The sequence below is a fragment of the Leptidea sinapis genome, chromosome 12, assembly GCF_905404315.1.
Source record: "Leptidea sinapis chromosome 12, ilLepSina1.1, whole genome shotgun sequence".
Classification (NCBI taxonomy): Eukaryota; Metazoa; Arthropoda; class Insecta; order Lepidoptera; family Pieridae; genus Leptidea; species Leptidea sinapis.
The window spans coordinates 4,057,361-4,071,769 of NC_066276.1; the positions used below are offsets into that span (position 1 = coordinate 4,057,361).

The window sequence follows — 14,409 nt, forward strand, 5'->3', positions numbered from 1 at the left end:
ATTTTATCCTATTTGTGAAAAACTGAAATTCAGATCGATGAGCTATAACTATACCAATTGTAGGTTTAATTTGTCATAGCAATCACCCTCGAAATAAGATTCATATAATATGTTAGGAACGGGAGCGAAAACGGGAACTGGAACTGGAATAGGACATGAGATAATCTTCAATTCGAAACATGCTTATTATTTTTAAAAACACTTATCTACACGGCACGGGGATCAGCTAGTAAGATTATAAAGTATTTGAAACTCTAGACGGAAAACGATTGATAATAAATACCTACCGGTGTATCCAGTATTTGTCAATTTAACTTTGTGCGGATACACATCAAAGTTATACCATTTAAGATCTGGACAGATATATTTAATGGAATCTGTTATCGAGACATCAATGGGTGTTGGTAAATGGCCGTCGTGTTTGCTCCAGTAATATATCCATTCTAAGGTTCCAAATAGTGGTTTATATTTCTCTTCATCAGATTCCTCATCATCATCCAGTATTGTTGTGGCTGCTGCATATTTTTATCAGTTAATAATTTATATCAACAGAAGTTACAGAGCTTATGTCTGTGAACTTGTATACTATTTACTCTGTGCTAAATTATTAACAGTATTATAAATAGCTGTGACAACAATTCGCCTGGCCTTCATGATCTATAAACATTAGTTTTTTAGGAACGAAAGAAAGCCGAAAAAGGTATTATTTCGGAATTACTCTGAAATTCTTAGTTCCATTAATCCAAATTATTATTTTTGAGATTTATAATGCATCGAATGCCGCCAATGGCGTGAAAATAAGTCAATTCATTCAAAAGTTATAGCGGTTTGAAAATTTAAAATAGTAGTGTTCCATGAAACTTCTATCAAACTTTTGAGCCCGAAGAGCTAAAATTGCATCATCATACGAGTAGGTGCAATTTTAATCGCCTAGGTATAGAATTAGCGGGAAGTTTCAGGCATGGCCTCCAAAGTCTACCGTTTTCCTATTTTTTTTAAATACTTTCGTTACAATAAAATTTATTATTTAAATATTCTTAGTATATACTACAGCGAGATTCCTAATATTATGTCGTATTATTAAGAAAGTCATTTATGTAAAACTAACCTTTCCACATAAACTTTTTTAAGAATTCATTTTGAATTTCGTAACACATTTGTTTTGTACGTTTACAAGGATGTTTATGTTTAACAATACCAGATATCACGATATTCGTTGTCGGCCCTTGTGTTTCAAAAGGTGTACGTGAAAAACAATACGTAATCCGAGACCAAGTGAGTTTTGCCACTGTTTTTAGAAAAGGAAGGACCTGAGTCGTATCGTTTTGGAAAGATCGCAGCAGATGATTCGAAAAGATAGCGAAACGAGTGATTGTGGGATGCTAGACACGTAACGTGGTGTTTGGTAGTGGAATTCGACTGTGAGCAAGTTACCTAAAGAGAATTTATGTGCACATTATGCTTTGGTTTTTTCTTATGACAATAAGCGACGAGTACGAGGTTCAGCTGATGGTATGGTGTATCAATATCCACCCTGTCCATTACAATGCTGTGACGCTGAGGATTCTTGAGAAACCCAAAAATTCCGAGCGACAGTACAGTTGCGCTCGTCACCTTGAGACATGAGATGTTAAATCTCATATCTATATTTTGGGTTAATTTATACTGATCTCCAAATTGTATTACCTGGTTGTTGGGTTCCTTGTGTGTTCATTTTTTTAGTTTTTTTATACTGTAATTTAGAACGTTTTCTGTTGTCACCTGAAATTTATGTTGTTATGGTTTTGTCACCTACTGTCATTTTCAATGACAATCGTTTTAAAATCTATGGTCTTAAATTGTTCCATGTTAAATTGCTCACTAGATTAGGAATTTCAAAAAACTTATATTTATAATACCACTAGCTGACCCGACAGACGCTGTTCTGTCAATAGAAAAAAAAGGAAAAAAAAAGGAATCTGATTAATATCGTATTTGTGTAAATAGCATTTACATTACCGCTTTATAATAGCCAATGCTTAAAGTATTAAAATCGATATAATTTGTAATTCTTACGAGATAGCCGTCGTGGACTTTTCTGTAGATCTATAAAAGATACACAATTCCACCTTACATTATTGTGTTATATCTCCAAGGTAGCGTTTTCGTTGAAAGCTCCCAGACGGCTTATTTTTTTCCGACATTTCCAACAAATATCGTTAATGTAAATGAAACCTTAACAGATTATATATTACGATGTGTCTAAAATCTTTCTATCCATTGGTGATAACAACATGATAATAGTAGTTTTTAAGTTTATCGCGAACAGACAGACAGACAGACGCGGCGAAGGACTTCGTGTTATAATATATAGTGATAGGTATATTTTAATTATAACTATATATGAAATTAGACACATAATACGTGTCATGTATTATTTTTGACAAGCCATGCCAATAGTTTTGATTGACATTTTCTGTTAACGATCGATTTGTATCATTATAACATCGTAAATTCACAATGTCTTATTATAAACAAGCGAATAAAATAAAATTTGATAATAATTTAGATCCAGATAAAGAACTCTTAGAATGGGAAAAATGGATCCAAATCAGAAAAGAAGAGACCGAACATTTATCACGCAAATTGAAAAGACCTCCGGTAGATTTGACAATGAATATTGTAGAAAAAGTTCGAGAAGATAAAGAAAGAAAAACTGTTTTAGAACACGCCCAAATTGAAACGAAGCCCAAAGTTAGAGGCTTTCTGTGGGAGCAGCCACAAAGATTAAAACAAAGTTGCGATTGCCAACCCATATACGAAGTCCAAAGAACAAGGGCTGAAATGGGGCGTCCTAGAATTATTGAGCATATAAGTGTACCAAAATATGTTCAAGAAACAGATAAATGTATAACAGGTGTACCAGAACGTAAGCCTTGTACTCAATTGGATTCTGAATACATAAAGTATCGTGATAAAAGAGAAAATGAATTAAAAGAAAAGGTTGATAAGTTAAACCCGTACAAGTAAGTAAACATTCAAAGTAGTAGCGTAGCAAGTCCGTTTGACTATATTATACATAATCTTTTGCGTTTACATAATAAAATATCTAATCGATTTGAGTCACAAATACATGATTCATTTAGGCTGGAATACGGAACAAACATTTCTTCTCTTTTAGTCCAATTTGTATCCAAAGCGGTGGTGTTGACTTAATTGATATCAAAAATATTCGTAGATAATTATTTTTGCAAAAAAAGAACCATAATTTTATACTTTTAAGAAACAAAAATATCATTTTCAACTGTATGATATATTCAGGTCTGCTATGGAGAATTTGATGGTAAAGGGAAGTAATCCAAAACCTCGACCACCGACGCCTCCTGTATTACCGATATTGTCATATTCACTTGTATTAAATCAAGAAGAGGAAGCGTCTGTCTCTATTTATGCTCTAAGAATTAATAATAGCATATTTTATAAGGAAGTCCCTGGTCAATCATTTACATATTTAAAGGCTTTACAACAAGAACCTTGGCATGAATCCTGTACTTCGTGGCCATATTATTATAATACTCCTATCAATAGAGCTTGTCGTAGTAAAATATTATTGAAAAATATTGGAACTGTTACACTTAAATATTGCTGGAGATCTATTAAAAGATCCCTTCCCTTCATACCAATGGAAAATATGGAACAAGTTTTTTTCTTCAACAAAAACGAAGATGTAATATACCCGGGACAAAGTAAAGAACTTTGTGTTACATTTGTTTCTAGTCAACCTGGAATATATAATGAGAGTTGGGAATTATGCACGACCAATGTATGTTTCTTCGATTTACTAACCGAAAAATTTACGTTCAATTACACTGCTGATTCAGTTGAACCAATAGAGAGACTAAGAAAAAGGGGAAAAAATCTAGAAGTCAAAATTGGCAGAATTGCTATAAGAAATAATATTCGTAGTATTATTATGGAAATAATAAGAAAATCGGTTACAATTGAGCCAGAAAAATATCCATATAAAAAGCTTTTACTAGAAAGAGAAATGTTTATAATGAAGAATCCAGTTTGCTTTTATCATCAAACTGAAGTACTCAAAATGAGCGAAATTTATATACAAATGAATCCAGGTGAGGTTTGGGATCTTTCAATAGCTAATTGGAGGAAAGCTATGATGGGAAAAGAATTTGAAGAAAGAATGATGTATTATGAAATTCTACAAAAATCACACATGGATTTACTAAAGCCTTGGTATGAAGGAGAAGAATTACTCGCTGAAAAGTATAGGGCTGTGAAATTATTGCTCGGGAATTTAGCTGATAGAATTGATCACGAATATTATAATATTATGAATGAGATATTTTATAGTCAAAGTCAGCCCAATATTCTTAGCGCTTCAAATTTAACAGTAACAGGATCAATGAGATTTTGGAAGTCACCCGGTAATTTTATCGATAGAAATATATTCTACCTACGTGTTCATGAACATGTCGCCACAACAATTGAGACTTGTGCTGGAGTGCTAAGTAGTATTGATTTGAATCGTTGGATAAAGTTTGACTTTTGTCGAGCCTGAGGATTTATATTTGATTAATTATAACCTATAATATAATCAATATTTTTATCACATTCGGCAATTAAATCAAGAAAATCATGATAATTACTCTGATTGAAGTAGAATAAAATGTACATAAAAATACGTACATAAGTTCTTTTACAATTTAAGCAAAAGAAATAATTTAAATTCAAAAACAAAGAAAAACTTTAGATACGTTTTTCGAAATGAAACGCGTGCTGATGAAAATTTGTAAGCAACTTCTTTCTTTATACAAGCTTACTAATTTATACAGTTACAATTAGATTATAATATAGATTGCTAATAAACGTAGACTTTATGAGCATGTTTGACTATACTTTAAAGAATCACAAAAACGCCAAGAATATTGCGAAAATATTTAATAAGTGTAGCTTCAATAATGTCACATAACTGTCACAGCTTGGATTTGACTTGGTCCACATATATAACGGAATGTCCGGGAGGATGTCGTTGAGTAGGCCTCACGTTGCGTTCAATGGGAATGCTCCCGGCGCCTTCCAATTGCCTCAAAAGTCCGAGCTGTGAAGTAAACAAACTTATTAAAGCTTCTAAGGATTGGGGCATTAGATATTTCTTATTTATTTCTAATTTAGGTACATGAATATATATATATTCCTAGAAACATGACGAATTGCTTTTCTATAACTCAAATAGATATTTGTTTCGCTAGTGAAATCAACAGTGTAACTTTTTTATCATGGATAAGTTTAGCCTTCGAGTACCTTTTCCGTCCGTTAAAGGAAACACACGAAGAGGTTTTAAGTCGTAGGTAAGATATATTGTTTAGTTACATGAACATTACAAGATTGCAAATGGTTGTGAGTTTAATTTTCAGCAACAAACAAATTAACTTTTATCTTACTGATCAGCGGTCATGACGATAGCGTCACTAAAGGCCGTTAACTATATTATCTATAGATAGAGATAAATTACTACCTTCTACTGTCAGTAATTAGCTGTCAATAATCTGAAGCTGTCCTAATATACCCGATAAGTCATTCTTATCGCCTTATACGTCCTCCCATTGACAGACAGAGGGTACGGATAAGGTGAGTTAACGTCGATAAGTTTATTGGGACAGAAAAGTCAACGATAGTTACGACTTTTATCTTAAACAGGCCACAACCGGAGATAGACTGAATATTGGGAACGGCCGTAATATGCTTTAAATAATCAATTACTTATAACATTTTAACAATATTCAAATTTCAACTATAAGTACAAAATGATAAGTAATGACATTTTTCAATTTATTTGTTTGCCCTCATGTGATTACCGGCAACCAAAAGCATTATTATTTCATCAAACTTGATAAATATTATTCGCACAAAAGAAATTTGAAAGTGATGAGGGACTCGCAAAATATTGTGAGTATTTTTTAAGACTGGCAGAAGACATAAATCGGACGCAGAAATAAATAACTAATTTAACAAACAGACATTTTATCTGATACAATCTGAGGAGCTCAAAAGATAATTGTTTCTTTTTCAATCTTGGTAGTATTCTATTAGCAGAGGATTTAAACCTAAATTTAGTGGAATGTAGACGACAAAATTGTATTATAGTTACAAATTAAACAATTGACTCTCACGTGCGTTATTGCTCCCGTATGGTGTTTTAGTGAACGTTGAATCGACGCTTCTAAGATCGGCAACGCTCTCTGATTCCTCTCGTGTTCAAGAGAGTATGGGCCACGGAGATCACATACCATCAGATGACCCTTGTGTATGCTCGTACTCCTACACTGTTATAACTAATACCATGTGCAACGATTGCTTCTGAAGCATCCTGATTGGGACGTATTTTGACAGTAATTTACATTTGCTTACGCAAAGTTTGACAGTGACAACACTGTGTCTTTTATTCTCTACATCCTTCCAATGTGTGCTGCGCAGAACACTTTTTTCATTTATTTTGTAAGCATCTAACATATTGCTGTTTTAATTAGAAATATACGATAGTATAACACCTAATTATGTTATTATGTAGATTTTAATTTGAATTGTTTCTAAAGTATACATTACTTAATTATTTATCGTAAAGTATGCAGATAGTATGTTCACGGGGGACTGGCGATGTATTTTATTAGACTGCGTGATAAAATCCGCGAGGGGCACGTTAAGATCAGAGTATATAAGTATTGTACCAAATATTTTCTACATGAGTCTTACTTGTTCAGTTCCAATTTGAACGGGCTTCTCGTAGATGATCCACGTGACGCATTCTGTGTAAGGCGGCGTCGTCAGAGATCCTTTGTATGTCACGTAACTACCGCTCGTCACGTCTTCTCTGTCGATCCATGCTAATGACTCTGTATCAAATTCAAATATTTCAGTTTAATCATACGCTTCAAGCAACCTTATTTCTTGCTAGATATAATAGTATTTATACAGAAGGTGGGTGGTCGTGTGAATTCTATATACATTTTGTTATGTTTTTAAAGTGATAACCCTCACTTCTGGGATTAATTACACGAATAAAACTGAGAACAAAATTAATCCCAGAAGTGAGGGTTATCATTTTAAAAACAGGTACTTAACAAATTGTTTAAATTAGCAAGATCTCAAGTCAATTTCCTAATATGCAAATATTGAGGTTGAACAGGTTATCAACTGTAAAGATCCTGTAGATGAAGCCACAACCTGAGAGTTGAACAAAGCATACAAGATTTTATTATCTACGTCACTCGAACGGGTGGCTAAGTTGGAAAGAGCGCTCGCACGAAACCGAGTTCGAGTCCCACATCGTTAATAAAATTTTGTTTTCAGTTTTCTTTGTGTTCTATTCACATAATTATATAGTTCCTGAATGATATCTAAGTAAATCAGACACTTTAAGATGCGAAACATCATAGTGAATACACAAGTTAAAATCTTCAAGTCAAACACCTGGTAGACATAGGTCTTATTTATAATGACTTATCGGAGGTTTTTTTTATGAAAATAAGGGACGAGACGAGCAGGACGTTCAGTTGATGGTAATTGATACGCCCTACCCACTACAACAATGCAGTGCCGCTCAGGATTCTTGAAAAACCCATAAATTCTGAGCGGCACTACAATTGCGTTCGTCACCTTGAGACATCAGATGTGAAGTCTCATTTGCCCAGTAATTTAACTAGCTGCAGCGCCCTTCAGACCGAAACACAGTAATGTGTACACATTACTGCTTCACGGCAGAAAAAGGCGCCGTTTTGGTACCCATAATCTAGCCGTGCAAAGGAGCCTTAAACTGGAAGCTTAAAAAGTCGGGCACATATGATTGTTAAAAAATGGGGTAAGTGGCATAATCCCTTGTATGAACTAAAACACTCATTATCTCTCCGATACATTTGATTTGACTTATAGAAGCTAGAACACTTCTATTAACCTGTTTTAAGGCTTTAATAGCTGCATTTAGTGATCGCATGTCGCACGTCGCACTGAACGCACAAATTTATTGCCAAAGCGCGTCAGCAGCCAACGTACGTCGGACCGACGAACTCGACCGACGATTCTCATCAGCGCGACGTAGGTTTGTCAATATTTTGTAGTAATGTAAATGTTTACTTTATATGAAATACTATCGTTAAATATAATATATCAGTTGTTATTTTTTCCCAATATAGCCTAAGCGATCTCACACTTCACGGTCGAAAAACAAAAATAAGTGGGTAAATCTGTTTAATATCGAGCCAAACATGTCACGTTTAGGAAAACAATGAAACAGCAGCAACAAATAAAACTATTTCACAGTTCATTTAATAGCTTTTGTAAATCTGTCTCGACACTTTTAGTACAGCGTCGTAAAGTGATTCAAATATTTATGATGGTGTCTTTACTTAATACTTATGTTAGTACCGAACAATCAATCAGGATATTAGAAAACAATTTGTATTTACAAGACTCTGAGGTGGTATAGTAATTGTATTACAAAATTAAAAATAAATTGTCAAAATACTTTTATGTGGTAAAGGTTAGCATAAATGAATTCTTATTGATATTTAAATATTAAGTTTTATTGAAACGAAATATTATTAATGGAGTGCGCAAAATTTTTGATTTTTTTTCAAAGTTTTACCCAATATTTGTTTATTTTTATACATCTAGACTATTATTATTATTATTCCAAGACATTACAATAATTATATATATAGTTTTTGTTCATTTTTTTTTATGGAATAGGAGGACAAACGAGCGTACGGGTCACCTGTTGTTAAGTGATCACCGCCGCCCATACTCTCTTGCAACACCAGAGGAATCACAGGAGCGTTGCCAGCCTTTAAGGAAGGTGTACGCGCTTTTTTTGAAGGTACCCATGTCGTATCGTCCCGGAAACACCGCACAAGGAAGTTCATTTCACAGCTTTGTAGTACGTGGAAGAAAGCTCCTTGTAAACCGCACTGTGGAGGACCGTCCAGATGGTGAGGATGATATCCTAACTTGTGGCGTGTCGTGCGAAGGTGGAATTCGGCGGCAGGAATTAGGTAAAACAACTCTTCGGAACACTCCCCGTGATAAATGCGGTAGAAGACACACAATGAAGCGACAGCCGTTCACAGAGTACTGGGTTCCCGACAATTCGCGCTGCTCTGCGCTGCACGCGGTCAAATGCTGTCATCTGCATAGCAATGAATGTTGGAGGTGTCCAACATTATCATTGATATGCAGAAGAAACAGCGTAGGAGATAGCACACAGCCTTGGGGCACTCCAGCATTCACGGGCTTCGGGTTCGAGCAATGTCCGTCGACAACGACCTGTATGCTGCGCCCAGTGAGGAAGCTGGAGGTCCACTTGCACAAGCTCTCGGGAAGCCCAAATGATGGAAGTTTAGAGAGGAGCGCCTTGTGCCATACACGATCAAAGGCCTTCGCTATATCCAGGCTAACTGCCAGGCCTTCCCCCTTGCTTTCAATAGCCGCAGCCCATCTATGTGTTAGGTATACCAGAAGATCACCTGCCGACCGACCATGGCGAAACCCGTATTATCGGTCGTTGATCAACTGGTGACCCTCTAGGTATACCAAGAGCTGACGGCTAATTATGCTTTCCATGATTTTGGAGAGCAGGGAGGTAATAGCAATAGGTCTGTAGTTTGCCGGATTCGAACTGTCTCCTTTTTTTGGATCGGATGGACAAGGGCTGGCTTCCATGAGTCAGGGACTACGCCTTCGGAATAAGAGTGCCGGAATAAACGCGTTAGCACCGGCGTCAACTCAGGGGCACACGTTCTAAGCACGATTGGAGAAATGCCATCCGGCCCGCTCGACTTCCTGACGTCCAACGAAAACAGAGCTCGCCTAACAGTTTTCTGTCTGAACTGTACTTCAGGCATAGAGCTCTGACACCGCGGGATGGTCGGCGGTGTTTTTCCGTTGTCGTCAAGAGTCGAGTTGAAGGCGAAAAGAGCGCACAGGAGATCGGCTTTCTCTTTTGCCGTATGGGCCAGGGTGTAATTCCTCATGTGCAACGGCGGCATGGACGGCTGGCTGAAGTTACCAAGAGCAGCTTTCGACAACGACCAGAACTTGCGTGTTCCGGTCGGGAAACTGGAAAGCTGCTCGCCGATTTTGACGACGTGTTTTGACTTTGCACGGGCGATTTGCCGCTTAAAAAATCTGGAGGCACGGTTGTATTTCCTCTTAAGAACTGTGCAGTTCGGATCCTTTGTGCCCAGCGCCGCAACCCAAGTTCGATACGCCTGTTTTTTGCAGTCAGATGCTGCTTTAACAGACGCATCGAACCGGGGCTGTGATCTGCCACCGATCGGTACTACAGAGCTTGGTATAAAAATATCCATGCCCTGTAGTATCACATCGGCTACTGCAAAGGCGCAGGCACTAGGATCATCCGAAGGGAAACAAACCCTGCTCCAAGGGTAGGATGCAAAAAAGGAACGCATCCTATCCCAATCTGCTGACTTGTAGTGCCAAACGCGGCGGGTCGCTGGTGGTCTGCGACGTAGGCGTCGTATAGGCACTTCCCTCCTGACCAGGCAATGGTCGGACGTTCCGAGAGGGGCGTCGATAATGACCTGGTAACCATCGGGATGTGTAGTCAGCAGAAGATCTAATAAGGACGGCATGTGGCTATCCACATCCGGGAGCCGCGTTGGCGACTCAACCAATTGGGACAGATCGTACGCCAATGCAAAATTATGCACAGATCGCCCTGCGAAGTCTGTGGTACGTGATCCAAGCCATTCGACATTGTGCCCGTTGAAATCACCCAAGACTACGATTTCAGCGGAGGGGATCTGTGCAAGCATGTCGTCAATTGCCGCTTGAACGCAGCCCATGAGATGATTGGTTTCTGCGTTACCACTATGGGACCTGTAGACACACGCATAGATGCGGACGCGGTCCTCTAAATCTACGCGGAGCCAGAGAGTGGACAGGTCCCTACCCTCAAAATTGCCGAGACGGCGACAGCAGATATCCTCCCTAACGTACACACATACCCCGGCATGAGGCAAAAAATTGTGCTCAATTTTGTACCCGGGGTACGTTAAATATGACGTATCGCTAGGTCGAGATATCTGCGTCTCTGTAAGGAAACACAAGGCCGGCTTCGCCGTCTCAAGGTGGTGTTGGACGGCGTTTAAGTTGGAGTGAATTCCCCTGATATTGCAAAAGTCCACGTTGAGTGTGGAGCGGGGTGCCGTGGTGTTACTGCCTCGTTTGTCCTTGGTCATGCGCGGTACTGTGCCCTCCCCAGAATACGAAGGGCAGCCCGGGCTAGATTCTCCGACTCTGGTAGAGCCGGTACCCTCCTGGGGTACTATCTCTTTAGGGACCGCTTTCATAATCTTTGTTGGGGATGGGGGGGGGGAATGGCCTCCGGTCCTCGACACTAACCTATGCGAAACATAGCGGTACTAGGCCGCTACTTCATGCCGGTATTCTGTGCGAGTGTGGTAATTAACCCGGACGAGTCTGGCCCGATTGTGCTGACGTCAAAAGACGGCTGCGTGACTCTCCCACTTCTATATATATTATTATTCTTATGTATATTACACATATAAATTCGACTTGAAATAGCGTCCATTCAAACGACTTGACCATTAGGGCCTATAATATTTTTAAACTTTATAATTGGCCTTTAAGATTAAGGCCATTCAATCTAGCCTTATTTGATGATTTATTACTATCACTAATATCAAACAATCAAATTTTTTATGTTTATTTTTGGATTCGATGATTTTTTTGTTTTATTGTAAAAATACATTCGCTGAAAATTTTATCATTTATATTAGATTACTTAATTTAAAAGGGAATTGTAGGTTGATTTTGTTTAGTGACCACAAAATTAAAAAAAGCCACACTCCATAGAAAAGCGGGAAAAGTCCTTTAATAAGGATATTGAAGCGTCAATTCCTTTGTCTGTTATTTATTTATTTTGGAATATTGAAAATATATTCTTTGATTAACGCGAGTGTTACACATTTAAATAAAGCACTTTTAAAGGATTAAAACGCATGTAATTGTAACTGTTTTACATTAGATGTTTGCGTAAAAGTTACATTTTTATTTTAGTTAACCCGACGTATCGAGACCTTTCCAGATCTCGTTTTCAGGGGGACTGCAGATGAAGTTCATCCATTAATCCTCTAAAATTGTTTTATTTAAATATTGGAAATAGTTTTACTTTACTTGAAAAACTATCGCAAAATATATTTCAGTAGTTACCTTGTACAAATATGGCATAGTTACATTTTAAAAGATATATAAGCAATCTCGCACTTCAAGATTGGTCAGGGTCAAAGGATTCTTCTTGGTCTTTCGGAATGAATTTAAAGGCCGGAAACGCTCTTGTGATTCCTCTGGTGTTGCAAGAGAATGTGGGCGGTGGTGATCACTTAACACCAGATGACCCGTACGCTCGTTTGTCCTCCTATTCCATAAAAAAAATGAATATCTCAAATTATTACTATGAATGCTCGTATATTTTACTTTTTTGAGAGATATACATATATATTACACAAATAAAATTTGAAAATTTAATTTGTGTTATATATCTCTATATGATAATTTTATTAATCTTAGAAGTGAGGGTTATCACTTTAAAAACATATCAAATTTTAGAGATATTATATTACGTAGTTATCGGTTTAACAAACGATGATAAAAGAATTTTATCGAACGCTCGATATGCTTAAACACGTTTTTAACTACTATCACTAATGTAGGTTTATGCCTAAGATAAGCACAATTTCGATACAAAAATATTTTAATGGGCTAGATCTGGAGTAGAAAAAATGTACGTAACCCTATCGCACCCAACTGTGGGGAGAATAATAGTGCGACAAGGATAAAGTAATATTTTAATATGTCATGGCAATAGGTGCTTCAAAACTCTATTCATCAATTAAACTACTATTATCAACAATTTTCAAATTTAAAACACGAAGGCTGGGTTGCAACATATTATCTGGTAAAGTTAAGTTTTCAGTCAAATTTAATGTTAACACTAAGGCTGACTTTAACATAGACTGTAGAGTGTTTGCATTATCGTATTCCTTCGCATAGTTAAAGTTAAAAAAAAATAACAAAAAAAAACAAACGACTACAAAAACACTATTCAAAAACAATATGCACAGAAAAGTATTAAATAGATTGTATAATATCCTTTCCAATAAAAAAAGAATGATCGAAATCGGTTGGCGCCATATTGAGTTATTCGTAAATTTGCCGCGCACGTACTTATATCGAATGAAAGACTTTCATGGTTTTCTCATGGTTGCCACTGTCAGATCTGGACCAATTGCAATGAGAACACACGGGAAGCACCAGTTTTCAAATATAAAAAAGAATTATCAAAATCGGTTCACCCAGTCCAAAGTGAGGTATCAAACATAAAAAAAAACATCCCGACACATTGAGAACCTCCTCCTTTTATTGCAGTCAGTTAAAAAGTGAAATATCAAGTCAATATCGAATATTTATTTGAAACTTGTAACAGGTCGCTATTTAGCTATTTAACATTAACAATAGCTTAACTGGCGAAGATTAGACTGTAACGGGTAACAGTCAAAGTTGTCATGTCATCTCAAAATTGTCAAATGTTGCAACTCATTTTTTGCTTAATCGGTACTTTAACATGTTTGTTACTGCTAAAGTTAGTTCGTGCAACCAATCCTAAGTAGCAATTTGTTCCAATATTGTCTTACAACCAATGAAACTTAATTAAAGCACCATTTCGGGTAAAGTTTATCAAACTAGAACAGAACTTACGTGAGGGTAATTGCACCGCAGTATCCTGTTTCCGAATCTGATCCAAGCCTTCGACAAACTTGTCGAAACTCGGGTTGGGTGCGTCCACAGCTTCTAATAGAAACCCAACTACGGCCAGACCATCGGGGTGCGCCACCGCAGCCTCCATCGACTCATACTTACTATTGTAGTGAACTAAATGACATTCTGCTGCATATCTGTAACATACGTTGGTCACATTGAAAGTATTTATTACTAGCCTAGCGAAACTCTCCAAGAAAAAAGCGGTTTACTCGATTGCATGAAACGTGCACTCATTGGTAGATTGGCTATTATCTTGCATAAAAGGAGATCCGAAATCCACTACGTTTTAAGCGACTGTGATCGTTTTTGAACTTAGCCGGATTATACTTCGTCGCCAATCGCCATATTATAATTACTACTATTATGTCAAATCACTGGACGTTTCATACTAAACTAACATCTAACTGGCATAGTTAAGTAATCAAAACTCTTTTGTTTGCAAGCCGATGGCAATGTCACAAATCTAAATAATGGGTATTATACATCAGTAACTATACATCAGTGAAAACATATTAATTTCGGATAAGCCGTTTCTGAGATATGTTTCCACAAGCT

At 36.9% G+C, this 14,409-nt stretch overlaps 2 protein-coding genes across 2 annotated transcripts in view; one reads left to right on the plus strand and one right to left on the minus strand.

The window, feature by feature from the left end:
* Positions 1-2,486: 2,486 nt before the first annotated feature.
* On the plus strand, positions 2,487-4,820 carry LOC126967123 (MYCBP-associated protein-like). The gene is made up of 2 exons (XM_050811543.1): positions 2,487-3,005; positions 3,301-4,820. The coding sequence occupies exons 1-2, from the start codon at positions 2,500-2,502 to the stop codon at positions 4,556-4,558; spliced, it is 1,764 nt and encodes a 587-aa protein (XP_050667500.1). The 5' UTR covers positions 2,487-2,499; the 3' UTR covers positions 4,559-4,820.
* A 103-nt stretch (positions 4,821-4,923) lies between these two features.
* The window catches only part of LOC126967128 (carbonic anhydrase 1-like), a 32,763-nt gene continuing 23,277 nt past the window's right edge, over positions 4,924-14,409 (minus strand). The window contains exons 4-6 of the mRNA XM_050811551.1: positions 13,792-13,988; positions 6,751-6,890; positions 4,924-5,098 (exon numbers count right to left, since the gene is read on the minus strand). Coding sequence (XP_050667508.1) covers positions 4,973-5,098; positions 6,751-6,890; positions 13,792-13,988 — 463 coding nt within the window. The 3' untranslated portion in view covers positions 4,924-4,972. The remainder of the gene's footprint in view (positions 5,099-6,750; positions 6,891-13,791; positions 13,989-14,409) is intronic.

What these genes read in the sequence shown, in the direction of transcription:
- LOC126967123 (XM_050811543.1), top strand. Translation starts at nt 2,500, where the DNA reads ATGTCTTATTATAAACAAGCGAATAAAATAAAATTTGATAATAATTTA. An exon ending in GATAAGTTAAACCCGTACAA is followed by an intron (nt 3,006 to 3,300) that starts GTAAGTAAACAT and finishes TGATATATTCAG; the next exon opens with GTCTGCTATGGAGAATTTGA.